This window comes from Coenobita brevimanus, chromosome 57 (genome assembly GCF_032717465.1).
Source record: "Coenobita brevimanus isolate Jiangsu-jjx chromosome 57, ASM3271746v2, whole genome shotgun sequence".
NCBI lineage: Eukaryota > Metazoa > Arthropoda > Malacostraca > Decapoda > Coenobitidae > Coenobita > Coenobita brevimanus.
Genome location: NC_137010.1, coordinates 7,558,681 through 7,575,148, shown reverse-complemented (window position 1 = coordinate 7,575,148; position 16,468 = coordinate 7,558,681). Strand labels below are relative to the sequence as shown.

The window sequence follows — 16,468 nt, the reverse complement described above, 5'->3', positions numbered from 1 at the left end:
TGATGATTAATGAACATATATTAACCGTATCTCCCCAAATTCCTCATTGGTTAATCTTTGTTTTCCCTCACATACCATGTATTGAACTGCAGATTGGTCACTTTCTACCTCAAAACTACTGTACAACACACAAGTTTTAGATTTTCATGGGTGGGTGACCTTTAACCAAAACACATCCCCAATGAACCCATGTTATAATCGCCTTGCTATAGAATAAATCACTAAGTGATGAGTTGCCATTTGATGCAAACCCATTGTGTCACAGAGTGAGGCTCAACTGTATTACACTGTAAAGAAATAAAAAAGAATATAAGTGCTTCTGAACAATGAAGCATACTATGCAAAGACGAACCATCATTACTTTCAATGCCTTGTTCCCTCCTGGGAACCCATCCATTGGGGATGGCCATGAAATAACTACCTCCAAGCTACTTTGTCCGCATATATCTCTCTCACTTTCCCAAACATCCTTCTTCCTCTAACTTCTCTCTCTCTCTCACCATGAAAATAAATGCATAGAAATGCCTGCAAAAGTTTTCTACTCCAAGGAAAGTTGAATAACCAGCCTAGACAGAAAAACTGAAGAGTCAGTAAGATAAAGGCAATACACGAGACAATATAAATGCCGTGACTTTCACCCTGTTTACAAGAGTTATTGTGGTGGAAGCTGTACCAGTACAGTACTCTACACAACAGTTGAACTCTACTCACCAACTGAGTAAGGTTAAAGATGGCACAGATATGACTCAGAATGTGTAATCTCTAAAAACCTGATTTTATTTATAAAAAAAAAAAAAAAAAAAAAGAGAGAGAGAGAGAGAGAGAGATGAAAAACAGACGTGTGCCACTGAAGCCAAGAAGGTAGCTGTGCGGAAGGCTGCCAAATGGCAAAAATGAGATTTGAAATCACAATTTCTTTTGTTCTAATGGGAAACAATCAACAGATCAGAGGCCAGGCATGCCACAGCTTCAGCATGCATGTTGTACTAGTCCATTCCACCTAACCTACCTATGGCTTACCTTACAACCAGAACAGCATAGTGTGGGCAATACCCGGAAAGACCAAACACAGTAGTCTTGAGATATTTTTGGTCTCCTGCCAAGTCTATAAAGTTGATGATCTTGGTACTCTGGCTGCACATGTCCTCATCATCATAGTCTCGGCTCCGGCTGCAAGTCTGGTCAATAACATTACCCTGGGTGCAACAATAAGGACACAAGGTTATTTTTTCCTATTCCTATGTGTTGCAATGCTGTGACTAAAAGAAGCATTAACCTCTGCAGTCAGTCAATACCCTTTATTTTATTTTAGCTCCAACTGGACAATAATAAACTTAACTTGGGAAAGAAAATCTACTTATGAAGGGGTTAAAAAATTCCTCATTCATTGAAAGGGTTAAACACATTCACCACTCTCCAATAATCCTCTTAGTATGATGACAGTTTTCACCCCAATTAATCTATCTATCTATCGCAAGATGCCACAATCCCATAAGGGGTGGCCATTTGACTTTGAGTTACAGTACTTGTTTTACGGGGAGGGGCACTAACCCTCCACCAACCCACTTGTTGGCACGTAGGGAGAATGTATGGTTTAGTTATATGGTTACCACCCAGTGTTGTAAATGGTTTCTTGGCTTACAGGAAACCATTTGGCTGGTCACTCAATGTAAAGCCACCTGTAAAGGAAAGAAAAGCAACAAGAAGTGACAGGAAAGATGGGAGAAATTGGAAGAGAGGAGGGCAGGCGCAGAAAAAGAATGATAAAGGCTAAGGAAGAAGTAGGCAGCATTACATCAAGTGAGTGGATGATGGTCGCCACCACCTACCATTAATGCCTGACCGTAATAACTCTTTTCACCCGGTAATTCTTCATTTTCGTCAGTCCACCATCAGATGATTACAGTAAAAGTCCTCTATTCCGGCAACCAATAAGTTGAAAATCCCAATACTCCGAATTCGTCAAGGTGATTTTTTTTTTTTTTTTTTTTTTTCTGGGCTTTATCTAAGGATTTATCTGACTCAGACTTGCCCTTGGAATTAAGTGTACCTGCCTGCAACTATTCATCTACATTTCTATGCATTTCTGGTGAGTAAAACAATAACCCGTATCATTTTATGTGTTTATTTAATGATCATGTACATATTTCTAATGTTTTCAGAGATCCCTCCCAATAGTCCGAAAAATCCAGTAGCCCAAAAGACCCTCAGTCCCCCGCAATTCAGATTACAGGACTTCTACTGTATATGACTCAGTAAGACTCTCTAGTGTTGAAAAGGTTAACACAGGCTATCAAACCTTTCCACTGGCAAATCCTCTTCTAAGCTGAATGGGTGTAAATGGCAAGAATAAATGGAATAACACATCAATAGATTGAAGTCGTTACTTGAACTTATGAGAGGTCTCTCATGATGAACAGTTTAGTAAGTCCTTCCTTCTATCTATCTATCCTTCAACTTATGAGAGGTTTCTCATGATGAATAGTGTAGTAAGTCCTTCCTTCTATCTATCTATTGCTTGACACCTTAATCCCGTAAGGGATGGCCATAAATAAATCGCCTCCATGTTGCCCTGTCCCCTGCCATTTCACTGCCTTGCTTCCAGCTCACACCCCCTTTCCCATATTTTTTTTTTTTTTTTTTTTTTTTTTTTTTTATGCGAGGAAGAAGGAACCAAAGGCCATGAGCCCGCAGTAACAGTTCCCTCCAAGAGAAAAACAAAATACAATAGAGAGCCAAATTCAAGATCCGATCATTTTGAGATGCCTGGACACACTGCGTTTGAAAGACTGGAGATCATAGGCAGGAGGAAATACAGACAGAGGGAGACAGTTCCAGAGCTGACCTGTTGCATGAATGAAAGACTGGGAGTAACAGTTAACTCTTGCATTAGAGAGTTGGACAGAAAAGGGATGAGAGTTTGCTGCCAGACGGGTGCTACGCGCCCGTCGTAGAGGTGGAGGAATGCAAGCAGACAGTTCAGAGGAGCAGTGACCATTAAAGTAGCGATAGAAAAGAGATAAAGATGCAACAGTGCGGCGAAGAGACAGAGGTTGAAGGGAGTCAGTAAGAGGAGGAGAGTTAATGAGATGAAAAGCCTTTGACTCCACCCTATTGAGAAGAGCTGTATGTGGGGAGCCTCCCCACACATGACAGTTGTACTCCACACAGGGGCGGATAAAACCCCTGTATAGAGTCAACAATTGTGCAGGGGTAAAGAAAGAGCGGAGTCAGCTTAGCACACCCAATCTCTTGGAAGCAGATTTTACAAGAGATGTAATATGATCTTTCCAAGATAAGTCCCGAGTAAATGAAACCCCAAGCATGTTCAAGGATGATGCAGGATTAATCTGAATATTATTAAACATTAGTGGGTATACCTGTGGAAGATTTTGTCGGGTTGATAGGTGTAAGAACTGAGTCTTAGAAGCATTAAAGACAACCATATTATTTTTACCCCAGTCAGAGATATGAGCCAAGTCAGACATTAGGAGTGCCATAGCCTCATCCCTTGTTTCTTGAGGTAACTGTTGAGATGGGCGTTGCGGGAACCGAATGGAAAGGTGAAGGGTGGAGTCATCAGCGTATGAGTGGATAGGGTTAGATGTACAGCTTAGAAGATCATTGATGAATAAAAGGAAGAGAGTTGGTGATAGGACAGAGCCCTGAGGAACACCACTGTTGATAGTATCTAGGAGAAGAACGATGGCCGTCTACGACAGCAGCTATAGAACGACCAGAAAGGAAGCTAGAGATGAAGGTACAGATAGAAGGATAGAAACCGTAGGAGGGCAGTTTGGAAATTAAAGATTTATGCCAGACTCGATCGAAAGCCTTTGAGATGTCAAGTGCAATGGCAAAGCTTTCGCCAAAGTCCCGAAAGGAGGATGACCAGGAGTCTGAAAGGTAGGTGAGAAGATCGCCAGTGGAGCGTCCCTGACGGAACCCATACTGACGATCGGAAAGAAGGTTGTGATAGGAAAGATGCCTTAAAATTTTTTTATTAAGAATTGACTCGAAAACTTTTGAAATACAGGACGTTAAAGCAATTGGACGATAGTTGGAGGGTTGGGAGTGGTCACCCTTCTTTGGGACTGGCTGAATGAGAGCAAACTTCCAGCAAGAAGGAAAGGTACAAGTTGACAGACAAAGGCGAAATAGTTTGCCTAGGCAGGGTGTAAGCACAGAAGCACAGTTTTTGAGAACAACAGGAGGGACCCCATCAGGCCCATATGCCTTGTTAGTACTGAGGCCAGTAATGGCAGAAAATACATCAACTGAAGAAATTTTAATGTCAGCCATGAGGAAGTCAGAGGGGGAAGTGATGGAGGAACAGCACCGGAATCGTCTAAGGTGGAATTGGAGGAGAAAGTCTGTGTGAAGAGATCTGCTTTATCAGTAGAAGAAATAGCTACAGAACCATCAGAGTAGAAAAGAGGAGGGAAGGATGATGAGGTAAAGTTGTTAGAAAGATTTTTGGCAAGGTGCCAGAAGGAGCGGGAAGAATTCGAGTTGGAGAGTTGAGAGCATTTAGTATGGATGAAATTATTTTTAGTAGAGCGAAGAACAGACTTAGCACGATTCCGGGCAGAAACGTAAAGATTATGTGATTCAGGGGTGGGTTGGCTCCGGTACCTTTTGTAGGCCTTCTCCTTGTTGCGGACAGCATTAGAACAAGCGTGATTAAACCAAGGCTTTCTTGCGTTAGTCAAAGGATATGAGAAAGGAATGTATGCTTCCATGCCCGAGAGAATAACCTCCGTAATGCGCAAGGCACACTCAGATGGCTCACGGCCATGGAAGCAATAATCATTCCAGGGAAAATCAAAGAAGTACTGCCTGAGGGCCTCCCAGTCCGCAGCTCCAAAATGCCAGAGACGACGTTTCCCTGGAGGGTCCGCAGGCCGTACTGGAGCGATAGGACAGGTTAAGGTAATAAGGTTGTGATCGGAGGAGCCCAATGGAGAGAAAAGATTAACAGAGTAAGCAGAAGGATTAGTTGTGAGGAAGAAGTCAAGTATGTTGGAGCTCTCTCCAAGGCGGTCAGGGATACGGGTAGGGTGCTGTACAAGCTGCTCTAGGTCATTAAGGATAGAAAAGATGAAGGCTTGTTCACCAGGTGGATCCGTGAAAGGAGAGGAGAGCCAAAGGTGGTGGTGAACATTGAAATCTCCAAGAATGGAGATATCAGAGAAAGGAGAAATGGACAGAATGTGTTCCATCGTAGAAGTAAGATAGTCGAAGAATTTTTGATAGTCAGTAGAATTAGGGGATAAGTAAACAGCACAGATATATTTAGTCAGAGAATGACAGGAAAGCCGAAGCCAGAGAGTGGAGAATTCAGAAGAATCAAGTTCAGGAACACGAGAGCAAGATAAGTCGTTGCGTATGTATACACAACCTCTCCACTCCATCCTTTCATCTCATCCTTGGCCTCCCCTTCCCTCTACCTCACTCACATACACTCTCCTCATCAGTCTCTCACTCTCCGTCCTCTCCATGTGGCCAAACCACCTCAATGGATTTCTCTTAACGCTTTCTATTACTTCCACATCCACACCACAACGCTCCTTCACTTTCTCATTTGTCAGTCTGTCTCTCCATGTGACTCCACATGTTCCTCTCCAATAACTCATTTCCACTGCTCTCACTCTTGACTTCTGTCCCTCCAACAAGGTCCAAGCTTCACTTCCTTATGATAGAGTTGGTATCACAATACTGTCAAGCAGTGACTTTTTAACTTCCATGCTCACTTCCTGTTCCTTTACACTGCTTTCAAAAAACCAGCAACCTTTCGTCCTTGTTGAACCCTTCCAAGCACTTCACCCTCTAAACTTCCATCCTTACTCATCACACTACCCAAGTACTTAAACACACTCACATTTTCCATTTCCTCCTCATCCAGCCTCACTGTACATTCTCTGTACATTCTCTTGAACACCAAAACTTTATTCTTCCCTACATTCCCCTTTAGATTCTGTTTCTTACACACTCTCCCAAGCTAATTCACCAAGCCTTGCAGCTCCCCTTCATCTTCACTTAACAACACAGTATCATCTGCACACAACAGTACAGGGAGTTTCCAAACACTGCACTCTCTCCTTAGGGCCACTCCAACATACACAGCCCTACCTTGTATTTCTTTTACTACCCCATCCACATACAGACTGAACAACCATGGAGACATGACACATCCTTGTTTCAATCCAACCTTCAGACAGAAAAATTCACTTAGTTCACTGTCCACACACACTGCAGCCTTAGCAGCCTCATACATACTCTTCATGGCATTCAGTAACTTCCCATTTACTCCAATATACTCTTAATACTTTCCACATGCCTTGTCTATCCACCCTGTCATATGCTTTCTTCAAATCCATGAAGGCAGCATACAAATTCTTTCCCTCCTCTAGAAGCTTTTGCACTAATGACCTAAGAATGAACAGCTGATCTACACAACCTCTTCCCTTCCTAAAACCTACCTGTTCTTCTCCAACTAATTCCTATGTTATTTCCCTAATCCTGTCAATAAGTATCCTACCATATACTTTTCCTATTACATTATGCAGACAAATGCCCCTATGATTATGATGCACTTCTTTTTCCTCTTTCCTTTGTCCATCCATCCATCATCTAATCCTGTGTTGCCCCATGAGAAGCGTAGAAGTCCAGAGCTACGCAAGTTGGTCCTGACAGTTAAGATGAAAGTGACCAGCCTCATTCATCCCTGAGTGGCAATACCATCTATCTATCTATATACCTAGGCTGCTTCCCCCAAGGAAAGGGAGGTAGCCGAGACAGGACGACACACTTCCCATTTACTCATCCATTCAAACACATTCATTCGCATCTTAGCCCCCAAAGGGGAGAACGGACAGATCCTCACCGCACCACACCGCACAAAGGTCAACTGTGCAATGCAATCAGTGACATCCGCAGCAGGGACTGACAGCAGAGCTGGTTTATCCCTGCCACATCATAACAGACTCATCCCCTTACCCGCACCTGACCTGAAATAGCTGATCAGACCAAATGCGAGAGAATATCCCCTCAGGGCTGCGTCACCACTTATTCATTCACAATTTCTCTCCATTTATTTCTGTCACGCACAGCCACTCTTCCTTGCTCAAGAGACATCCCTCTCTTCACACTGTCCATCCATCCTATTCGTGGTCTTCCTCTCAGCCTTACACCTCTCACATCAGATCTTGTTATCTTTTTCACCAATCGCTCATTATCCATTCTCTCCATATGCCCAAACCATCGCAACACCCTCTGCTCAACTCTACCAGCCATCTCCCGAACAACTCCAGTTCTCCTTCGCACTTCATCATTCCGCACTCGATCCATACGCGTCACTCCACACATACTCCTCAGACACCTCATCTCCATTACATTCAAACTTTTCCTCTCTGCTACACCCATATTCCATGTATCAGCTCCATATAATGCAGTCGGTACCACAACACCCTCATACAGCCTTCTCTTTACATCCATTCTAAGCGAATGACATCTAAACACTTTTTTCATTCCTCCCAGCACCTTTCCTACTTCATTTATTCTAAACTTCACTTCTGCATCTATTCTTCCATCCACAGCAACATATGACCCTAGATATTTAAAACACTCTACCTCCTCAAGCAACTCGCCATTCAAAACTATATTCATCCCCCTACCATCTACCAACCTCGTACACTTCATCACTTTACTCTTATTCTCATTTACTTTCAATTTCCTCCTTTCACACACCCTTCCAAACTCCTCTACCAACTGTCTCAATCTCTCCTCTGAATCAGCCACCAGTGCAGTATCATCTGCAAACAGCAGCTGCTTCAGATTCCACTCTCCACCATCAACATTCACCAGACTCAGACCTCCACCTAAAACTCTTGCATTCACCTCCCTTAAAACACCATCCATGTAAATATTAAACAACCAAGGCGACATCACATCCCTGTCGCAGCCCCACTCTCACGGGAAACCAATCACTCACAGCATTTCCCACTCTTACACATGCTCTACTATTTACATAATAACTTTTCACCCCTTTTAGTAACCTACCATCAAGTCCATACAATCTTAAAACAGTCCACAAAGCCTCCCTATCAATTCTATCAAACGCTTTCTCTAAATCCATAAATGCCCAAAACACATCCTTGCCTTTCGCTAAATACTTTTCACACACTTGTCTCACCGCAAACACCTGATCCATGCATCCCCTCCCTCTCCTAAAGCCACACTGCTCATCACTAATCACTCCCTCTGTACCCTCTCTAACTCTCATAATTAACGCTCTACCATACACCTTACCTACAACACTCAACAGACTTATACCCCTAAAGCTAGTACATTCATATTTATCACCCTTGCCTTTATACAACGGGACCACACAAGCACTTCCCCAGTCAACTGGCACCATACCTTTCACAAAGCACACATTCAACAATCTTAATACTGTAGTCACTCCACCACCCTTCAGGCATTCCACAGCACACCCATCCATACCTGCAGCTTTCCCTGTTTTCATCTCCTTTACTGCCTTCTCCACTTCCTCCTTCGTGATCAAAGAATCATTCAACTCTCCCAACACATTTATTCCTTGCACCCTTCCATCAATACATAAGCAATAAATCCCAACCACTCCTTGGATAGAAACCTGCACCGGCCCAATCCAATTGGAGTGCCTTAATTACCCAATAAACCACCAGGCACCATAATTTGGTTATATGGTTGCCATCCAGCATAGTGAATGGTTTCCTGGCATACAGGAAACCATTTGGCTTGTCACGCATTATAGAGTCACCCATAGGCAGAAAAAAGAGGAAAGAATGAAGAAAAAAGACACAAGAGGAAGTGCAAAGTCATCCATAGGCAGAAGGAAGAGGAAAGAGTGAAGGAAATAAAGACAGAGGAGGGAGGACAGAAGGAAGAGAGGAAACGGCAGTCACTCGAGAGCAGCACTACATCGAGTGTGTGGATGGTGAGTACCTCCACCTACCATAAGGGAGGGGAATAATTATACCTGACTTCCAATCCTCCAGGACTCTACCTTCCTCCCAAGCCAATCTGTACATCTTCCATATCCATTCTACTACTATCTCTCCTCCCATGCTTCAGCATTTCCCCACACACTCCATCAATTCTTGGGGCTTCCTCATATTGACTTTCTTCATTGCTTCCATTACTTCCATCCTAGTGATTTCTTCCTCTCTTCTCACACCCTTCCTTCTCCCAGCCATTCCCCAGCTACTTATACTCGCATTACTTTCATTCTCTATGTTCAACAATTCCTTAAAGTGTTCTCTCCATCTGTTCACTTTTTCTCCCATCTCCACTCGCAATCTACCATTTTTATCTCTCACTCCCCGACTAACTTCTTTATCACCCTGTCTAACTCTCTTTACCTCTTTCCAGAACATTTTCTCATATTCCCTCCACTTTACGCTCAAATTCCTTCCAAGATCCTCATCCATTTTCTTTTTACTCTCTCTTATTAATCTTTTCAAATCTCTCTTCCTCTCTACATTTAATTCTACCTTCCGTCTCTCAACTTCCTCCACGCCCCTGCTTCCCATCCACTCACTATATGCTTTCTTCTTTTGTGCCCATAGCCTGTCTCACCTCTTCATTCCGCCATGCTATTCCCCCCCCCTTTTGCCTTCTTTTCACCCCACACACCACCTCACATGCCACACAGATTTCTTCTATGAATATCTTGCACACAACATCTTTACAATAACAATTTTCTTATCTTATTCTCACCACTGGCAAATGATATCAATTGAGCTTAGGATAAACTTCTCATGTGGTTCCCCTCACAGCACTGGCATGATCATGCAGAACACATATTGCTAACAAAAATGATGAGAATACTGATGTATACCGTGAAACGAATGGCAATATATTATTACCGGTACCCTGTGCAGAAAATGACTATACACCAATGCAGTTATACAGTTCTCCCAAATTAATATTCAGTTACTCAATTATTGTTATTCAGTCTCAGAAAGCAACTGTAATAATAAACTGAGAAGCACACTGTACTAGTGTGGTTATGTAAGGTACATGGAATAACACACAGTGGAACCAGAACAGCACTAGCTGTACATAGCAGAAGATTTCTTGAGTGGAGAAGTCAGAACAGTAAAAATGATATATGTAAAATTTTTCTTTATACCACCCACAAATTTCACTCAGCTGGAGGGGAATCCTCTTACAGTTGAGTTAAACAGACAAAAAATACACAGAACTATAAATTACAGTACTCTCACAATCAAATAAGTACCTGTGAATCAAATCCCATGAGTTGTAGTGAGATAGATGATGTTTTGCCAGAGCATACTTCATGCCTGTGGCGGAAAACATTGAGTCGCGCGCATCCCCGGCCATTGTCCAGCTCCCCCCGAGTCAACACTCCCAGCAGTGTGGACTTGCCAACATCGGAGTTGCCCAGCACTGCCATACGAAGCTCTATGCTATACTGATCATCTGGAACCTTTAAGGGAGGAAAGAAGGGGATGATAACTCCTTTGGTTGCTAGTGTTTCTCTCAGATGAGGAAAATTATCTACTGTTAACCTAAATAGAATATATATGCCAGCCAACAGACAAGGTGTCCACGAAAGTCTCAAAATGTGATATATACTGAGGGACCATACTCTTGGAAGAGGAAACAGTATGTGGTGTGGATGAGAACAGTGGAACAGTCTGAGTATACTAAAGAAGGAGAGGGAAGCAGGAGGAGAGATGACATTGTGTGAGATATGGAAGGAAAGTGTACAGTAATGTGCAAATGGTTATGTCATGCCCGTTCTCAGTCAGCAGGTTTCCAGGGGACACAGCATTAGTACTGCTGATGATGCTGATGATGATGATGATGATGATGATGATGATGATGATGACGATGGCAATGATGATGATGATAATGATAATGATGATAATAATGATGAGTGCGAGGATTTTTTTTTTTTTTTTCCCCCCAGATACATCACATCACCTAGTGCTAGCCTGAACTGATTACAGTATTTAACTCCTAAAATGCTAACAGGATCGACTGATCCTATGCAAGATACCGAATGTGATCGATTGATGGGCTCAGTGAAAAACTGGGGAAAACATGCTCCGCCCCAATAGTGACATATATCCCTTCCAACCAATCAGAACTAAGTGCTGAATAAATGGGAAGGAGGGAAAGGAGGAATGAGGGTGGAATTAGGGAGTAATGGGGTGTGTGTGCATAGAAAACGGGAGTTGCGCTGCCTGGAAGAGTAATTTTTTTCAACTCTGACAGGCTATAGCTCATGAACCAGTTGGTCCAAAATGCTCAGGTTTGCAGCATAAGGTGTGTAAATTCAAGCTGTAAACCTTGGGCATAACACTTTTAACTTCCGTAAGAATCGAAGAATTTGCTCCACATACAGATTTTCATGTCAATAAGGTCGATCGAGATGCGTATCCTAGGGGATAAGAACATCCAAAAAAATATATATTAATCATCATCACCATCATCCAATCCTACGCTGCCCCATGAGGAGCATAGGAGCCCAGGGCTAGGCAGGTTGGTCCTGACATTGAAGATGAGAGGGACCAGCCTCACTCATCCCAGAGTGGCATTATGTGAGTAACAAACTCCAATCATACCTTGAATATAAACCTTCTCTGGCTCAATCCAATTGTAGCACTGTAATTGCCCACTAAAACACCAGGCGCCAAAATTTGGTTATACAGTTACCACCCAGCGTAGTAAATGATTTCCTTGTGTACAGGAAACCATTTGGCTTGTCACTCAATGTACAGTCACCAACCGACAGAAGGAAGAGGAAAGAATGACGGAAAGAAAGACAGAAGAGGAAGGAAGGAAGAGAGGAAAGGGCAGACACTCACAGCAGCATTACATCGAGTGAGTGGATGGTGAGTATCCCCACCTACCACACTTAATAATAATAATAATAATAATAATAATACTGTAATAATAAAAATCTAAATAGTTTTCTCTTAGATATCTTGAATTCAAGATTTTTTTTCCCCCCCAATCAGATAAAGAAAAACCATTTTGAAGTTTCAGCTGTTAATCTTATATACCTACCGTAAATACATCTGCAACAGTGAAAGGTGCTAAGGAATGATGTAAACTGGGTGAAAATGTTGTATTCTGTTTTGAGGGACTATAGTCACAGCACGCGAGTCTGAAGGTGTCATTATCGTAACCTGACAACCTACCAGTCAAGAGTGTGTCTGATTTCATGTCATACTTAACACATATCATATTAATATACACATATTCTTATCCACGAACATATTATACACGAATCACACGCATACCCTATCATACACAAAATTGGATGCACTGTTGATGGGCAGGTTGCCAAGGCACGATAATGGCACTTTCAGACTCAAGAGCCATGATTATAGTGTTTAGATATTGATAGTGATGGAGATAGCTAGCATTTACCCCTTTCATTATGACTGTTTCTTTAATCAACACAACCAAACATGCAAATTTATGCAATTTAGTTAAGATTTCCAATAATTAATGGGTCAAGGAAGGCTTTACACAACCCCTCAAGCTTGAAAAGTCTATCCTAAGCTCAGTGTGACAGTCAGGAGACAACAAAAATCTCTCTATCTATCTACTGCCAGATGCCTTAATCCCATAAAGGATGGCCACAAACAAATCACCTCCATGATGCACTGTCCCTGGCCATTTCACTGCCTTCCTCCCAGCTCACACACCCCTCTCTCATATACCTCTCCATTCCATTCCTTCATCTTATCCTTGGCCTCCTCCTCCCTCTGCCCCCTTTCACCTCACTCACATACGCTCTCCTTGCTAGTCTCTCGCCCTCCATTCTCTCCACACAGCAAAACAACTTCAATGTACTTCTCCTAATGCTTTCTATCACATCGACATCCAGACCACAATGCTCCTTCACTTCCTCATTTGTCAGTCTGTCTCTCCATGTAACTTCACATGCTCCTCTCAAATAGCTCATTTTCACTGCTCTCATTCTTGACTTGTGTCCTTCCAACAAGGTCCAAGCATCTCTTCCATACGTTAGAACTGATATCACAATACCATCATGAAGCGACTTTTTCACGTTCATGTTCATTTCCTTACTTTTTATCAGTGCTTTCAAAGAGCCAGCAACCTTTGCTCCTTGCTGCACTCTTTCAAGCACTTTATCCTCCAAACTTCCATCCTTAATCATCACACTACCCACCCTCATACATACTCTTCACCACATTTAGCAACTTCCCATTTACTCCACATAGTGTATTCCTAATAATGTCCACGTTCCTTGTCTATCCACTCTGTTATAAGCTTTCTCCAAATCCATACAACTTCTTTCCCTTCTCTAGAAACTTTTCAACTACAGACCTAAGGATGAATATCTGATCTACACAACCTCTTCACTTCCTAAAACTTCCCTATTCTTCTCCAACTAGTTTCTCTGTTATTATCCCAACTCTGTTAATGAGCATCCTACCATATACTTTTTCTATTACACGCAGAGGACAAATGCCCCTATGATTAACACACTTCTTTTTCCCCTTTGCCTTTGTACAGGGGAATAACTATACCTGACTCCAAATCCTCCGGGACTTTAACTTCCTCCTAGGCCAATATGGACACCTTCCATATCCATTCTACTACTACAGTATCTCTCCCCCATGCTTCAGCATTTCACCACACACTCCATCAATTCCTTTGGCTTCCCCTATTTTGACTCTCTTCATTGCTTCCACTACTTCCAACCTACTGAATTCTTTCTCCTCACCTCCCTCCTTCTCCCAGCCGTTTCCCAGCCACTTATACTTGCATTACTTTCATTCTCTATGTTTAACAGTTCCTTAAAGTGTTCTCTCCATCTGCTCACTTTTCCTCCCTCCTCCATTAGCAATCTACCATTTTTATCTTTCACTCCCCTACTAACTTCTTTATTTCCCTGTCTAACTCTCTTTACTTCCTTCTAGAACATTTTCTTCCATTCACTCCACTTTACACTCAAATTCCTTACAAATTCCTCATCCACTTTCTTCTAGTCTCTCTTACTAATCTTTTCACCTCTCTCATCCTCTCTACATACAACTCTCTCTTCTGCCTCTCAACTTCCTCCATGCCTCTGCTTCCCATTCACTCACTACATGCCTTGTTTTGCACCACAGCTTGTCTCACCTCTTCATTCTACCATGCTGTTCCATGCACCCCCCTTCCATCTTCTCTTCATCCCACACACCACCTCACATGCTACACAGATTTCTTCTGTGAATATCATGCACAAACTTTCCACCTCCTCAGTCTGCTCCAAATCATATTTACCCAATTGCTCCTCCACTTCTCTTGTATATTCTGCTTTTTTTCCATCCTCTTGCAACCTTTCTACCCTCATTGTACGGACAACTTCCTCCTGTATTTCCCTCCTATTCCTCCCTTGCACTTGAACCTAGACTTTCACCACTCCCCCAACCTCTGTATGCTCTTGCAGCCATTACATACCTTCTCATTTTGTCATCCACACATACGTAACCAATCACTGCCTTCCATTCTTTCAGTTCAGCATCCATTCTTCTCATCACTCGTCACGTATACCTGTGGATCATTTTGTGCCTAATGAGGGTATTGGCTGTCACCAACACTCTCCCTGCACAAATGCCTACTAGAGCACTGCCATTCTCATCCACTTCTGCAGGCACACCCCACTTATCAACTACTCCATCCACCTTCACATTCCCTACTTTTCCATTCATATCTCCAATAAAAAATACTCTAATTCCTTTCAAATTTTTCCATGCACGCTTCCACATTTGCCCAAAAAATAAAATGAAAATTATGTCTTCAAACTGAAGGGGTAATTGTGCAAGAGATAATCATCACCCAATTTCTCATTATTTCAAGGGTATGGTAGGTGGGGGCACTAACTATCCACTCACTGATGTAGTGCTGCTCTTGGGTGTCTGCCCTTTCCTTTCCTCCATCCTTCTTTCCTTCCATCCTCTTCTGTCTTTCTTTCCTTCATTCTTTCCTAATCCTTCTGCCTACGGTGACTTTACAGACTTTACACTCCCTCTACTGTCTTTCCTTCCTAAATTCTTTCTTCTTCCTTCTGCCTATGGGTGACTACACTAAGTGACAAGCCAAATGGTTTCCTATACACCAGGAAACCATTTACTACACTGGGTGGTAACCACATAACCAAATTTTGGCATCTTGTGGTTTGGTGGGTAAGTACAGTGCTCCAATTGGATTGAGCCAGTGAAGGTTTATATCCATGGGGTGGTTGGGATTTATTGCTCACATAATGATACTCAGGGATGAGTGAGGCTGGTCACTCTCATCTTAAATGTCAGGATCAACCTGCCTAGCCCCAGGCTCCTACATTCCTCATGGGGCAAAATAGGATTAGATGATGAATGAATGATGATAAATATGAAAACACAAACATTAAAACCAGAACTGAATGTAAAAAAAAAAATAATAATAAAGTACAAATGCGGTAGACCTACTAAAGGGCAGAAAACACAGAGACCTTGAAGATAATAGGCTAGTGTGTCACAGGTGCTGGGACAATTACACCGTCCCGTACACTTATCCCGTCATAATACAAACCACTAAAAAAAATAAAATAAAAAAAATGCTTACCCATCATAAAGAAAAGAAAAAAAAATCATCATCATACAATTTCTCATCATTATTCCCATTAGGTTAGGTGAAACAAAATACTGTAGTTCTGTAATCTCTCTATGGGCAATTCAAATGCAATAGGAATTCTCAGGCAAACACTCCCCCCTCTCTCCTGCTCCATTACAGGTGGGATTATGACATCTGTACACTAGTATAACAAGGTGGGGGTTTTGCAGCCATCCTCCCCACAATTTCAGTCACTGTATATCTAATGCCATATTTCCTTCCTAAGCATTGCAAAAAACACATACCCTGGAGCAAAAAGTGTTCATGCTATGCAGCTAATTTCTCACAACAATGTCTTTTTCTATTTAATTCATGTTATCTAAAGGTACTCTGTTCGGTTTAAGAAACCTCATAAATGGGAAAGGAAGTGTTCACTAACCCCTTTAATGCCAAATATCTCTCCAAAATCTGAATAAACTCATCTGGTGATCAAGCATATATATAGCCTATGAAAGAAAGGAGTCACTACACTACTGCAGCTGATCACAACATAAATCTTTCCCTTTCTTACACACACCCTTTCCTCATCTAACCATATATTTTTTTTACAATTCTCCAAAATCTCCCATTCATGTAATACACACACACTATTCCACTCAACCAATTTACATATCTGTTAACTGTGTTGCAGTTGACCTCATATTAGGGGCTGAATTAACCTCACTGAGGACCCTAGGCTAAACCGCAATGTCTGCAAAAGGTATAGAGCGTCCGCCATAGAAATCAGTGGCAAAAAGCACTCTCACCACAGCCCATATGTCTTGCTATTTCTTTTCCTGAC

The 16,468-nt window shown here is 42.2% G+C and overlaps 1 protein-coding gene across 1 annotated transcript in view; it reads right to left on the bottom strand.

Annotated features, from left to right (window-relative positions):
• LOC145402264 (GTP-binding protein 2) overlaps positions 1–16,468 on the bottom strand; it is a 38,426-nt gene that overhangs the window by 13,533 nt on the left and 8,425 nt on the right. The window contains exons 4-5 of the mRNA XM_080274392.1: positions 10,286–10,495; positions 1,021–1,196 (exon numbers count right to left, since the gene is read on the bottom strand). Of these exons, the coding sequence (XP_080130518.1) occupies positions 1,021–1,196; positions 10,286–10,495 (386 nt within the window). The remainder of the gene's footprint in view (positions 1–1,020; positions 1,197–10,285; positions 10,496–16,468) is intronic.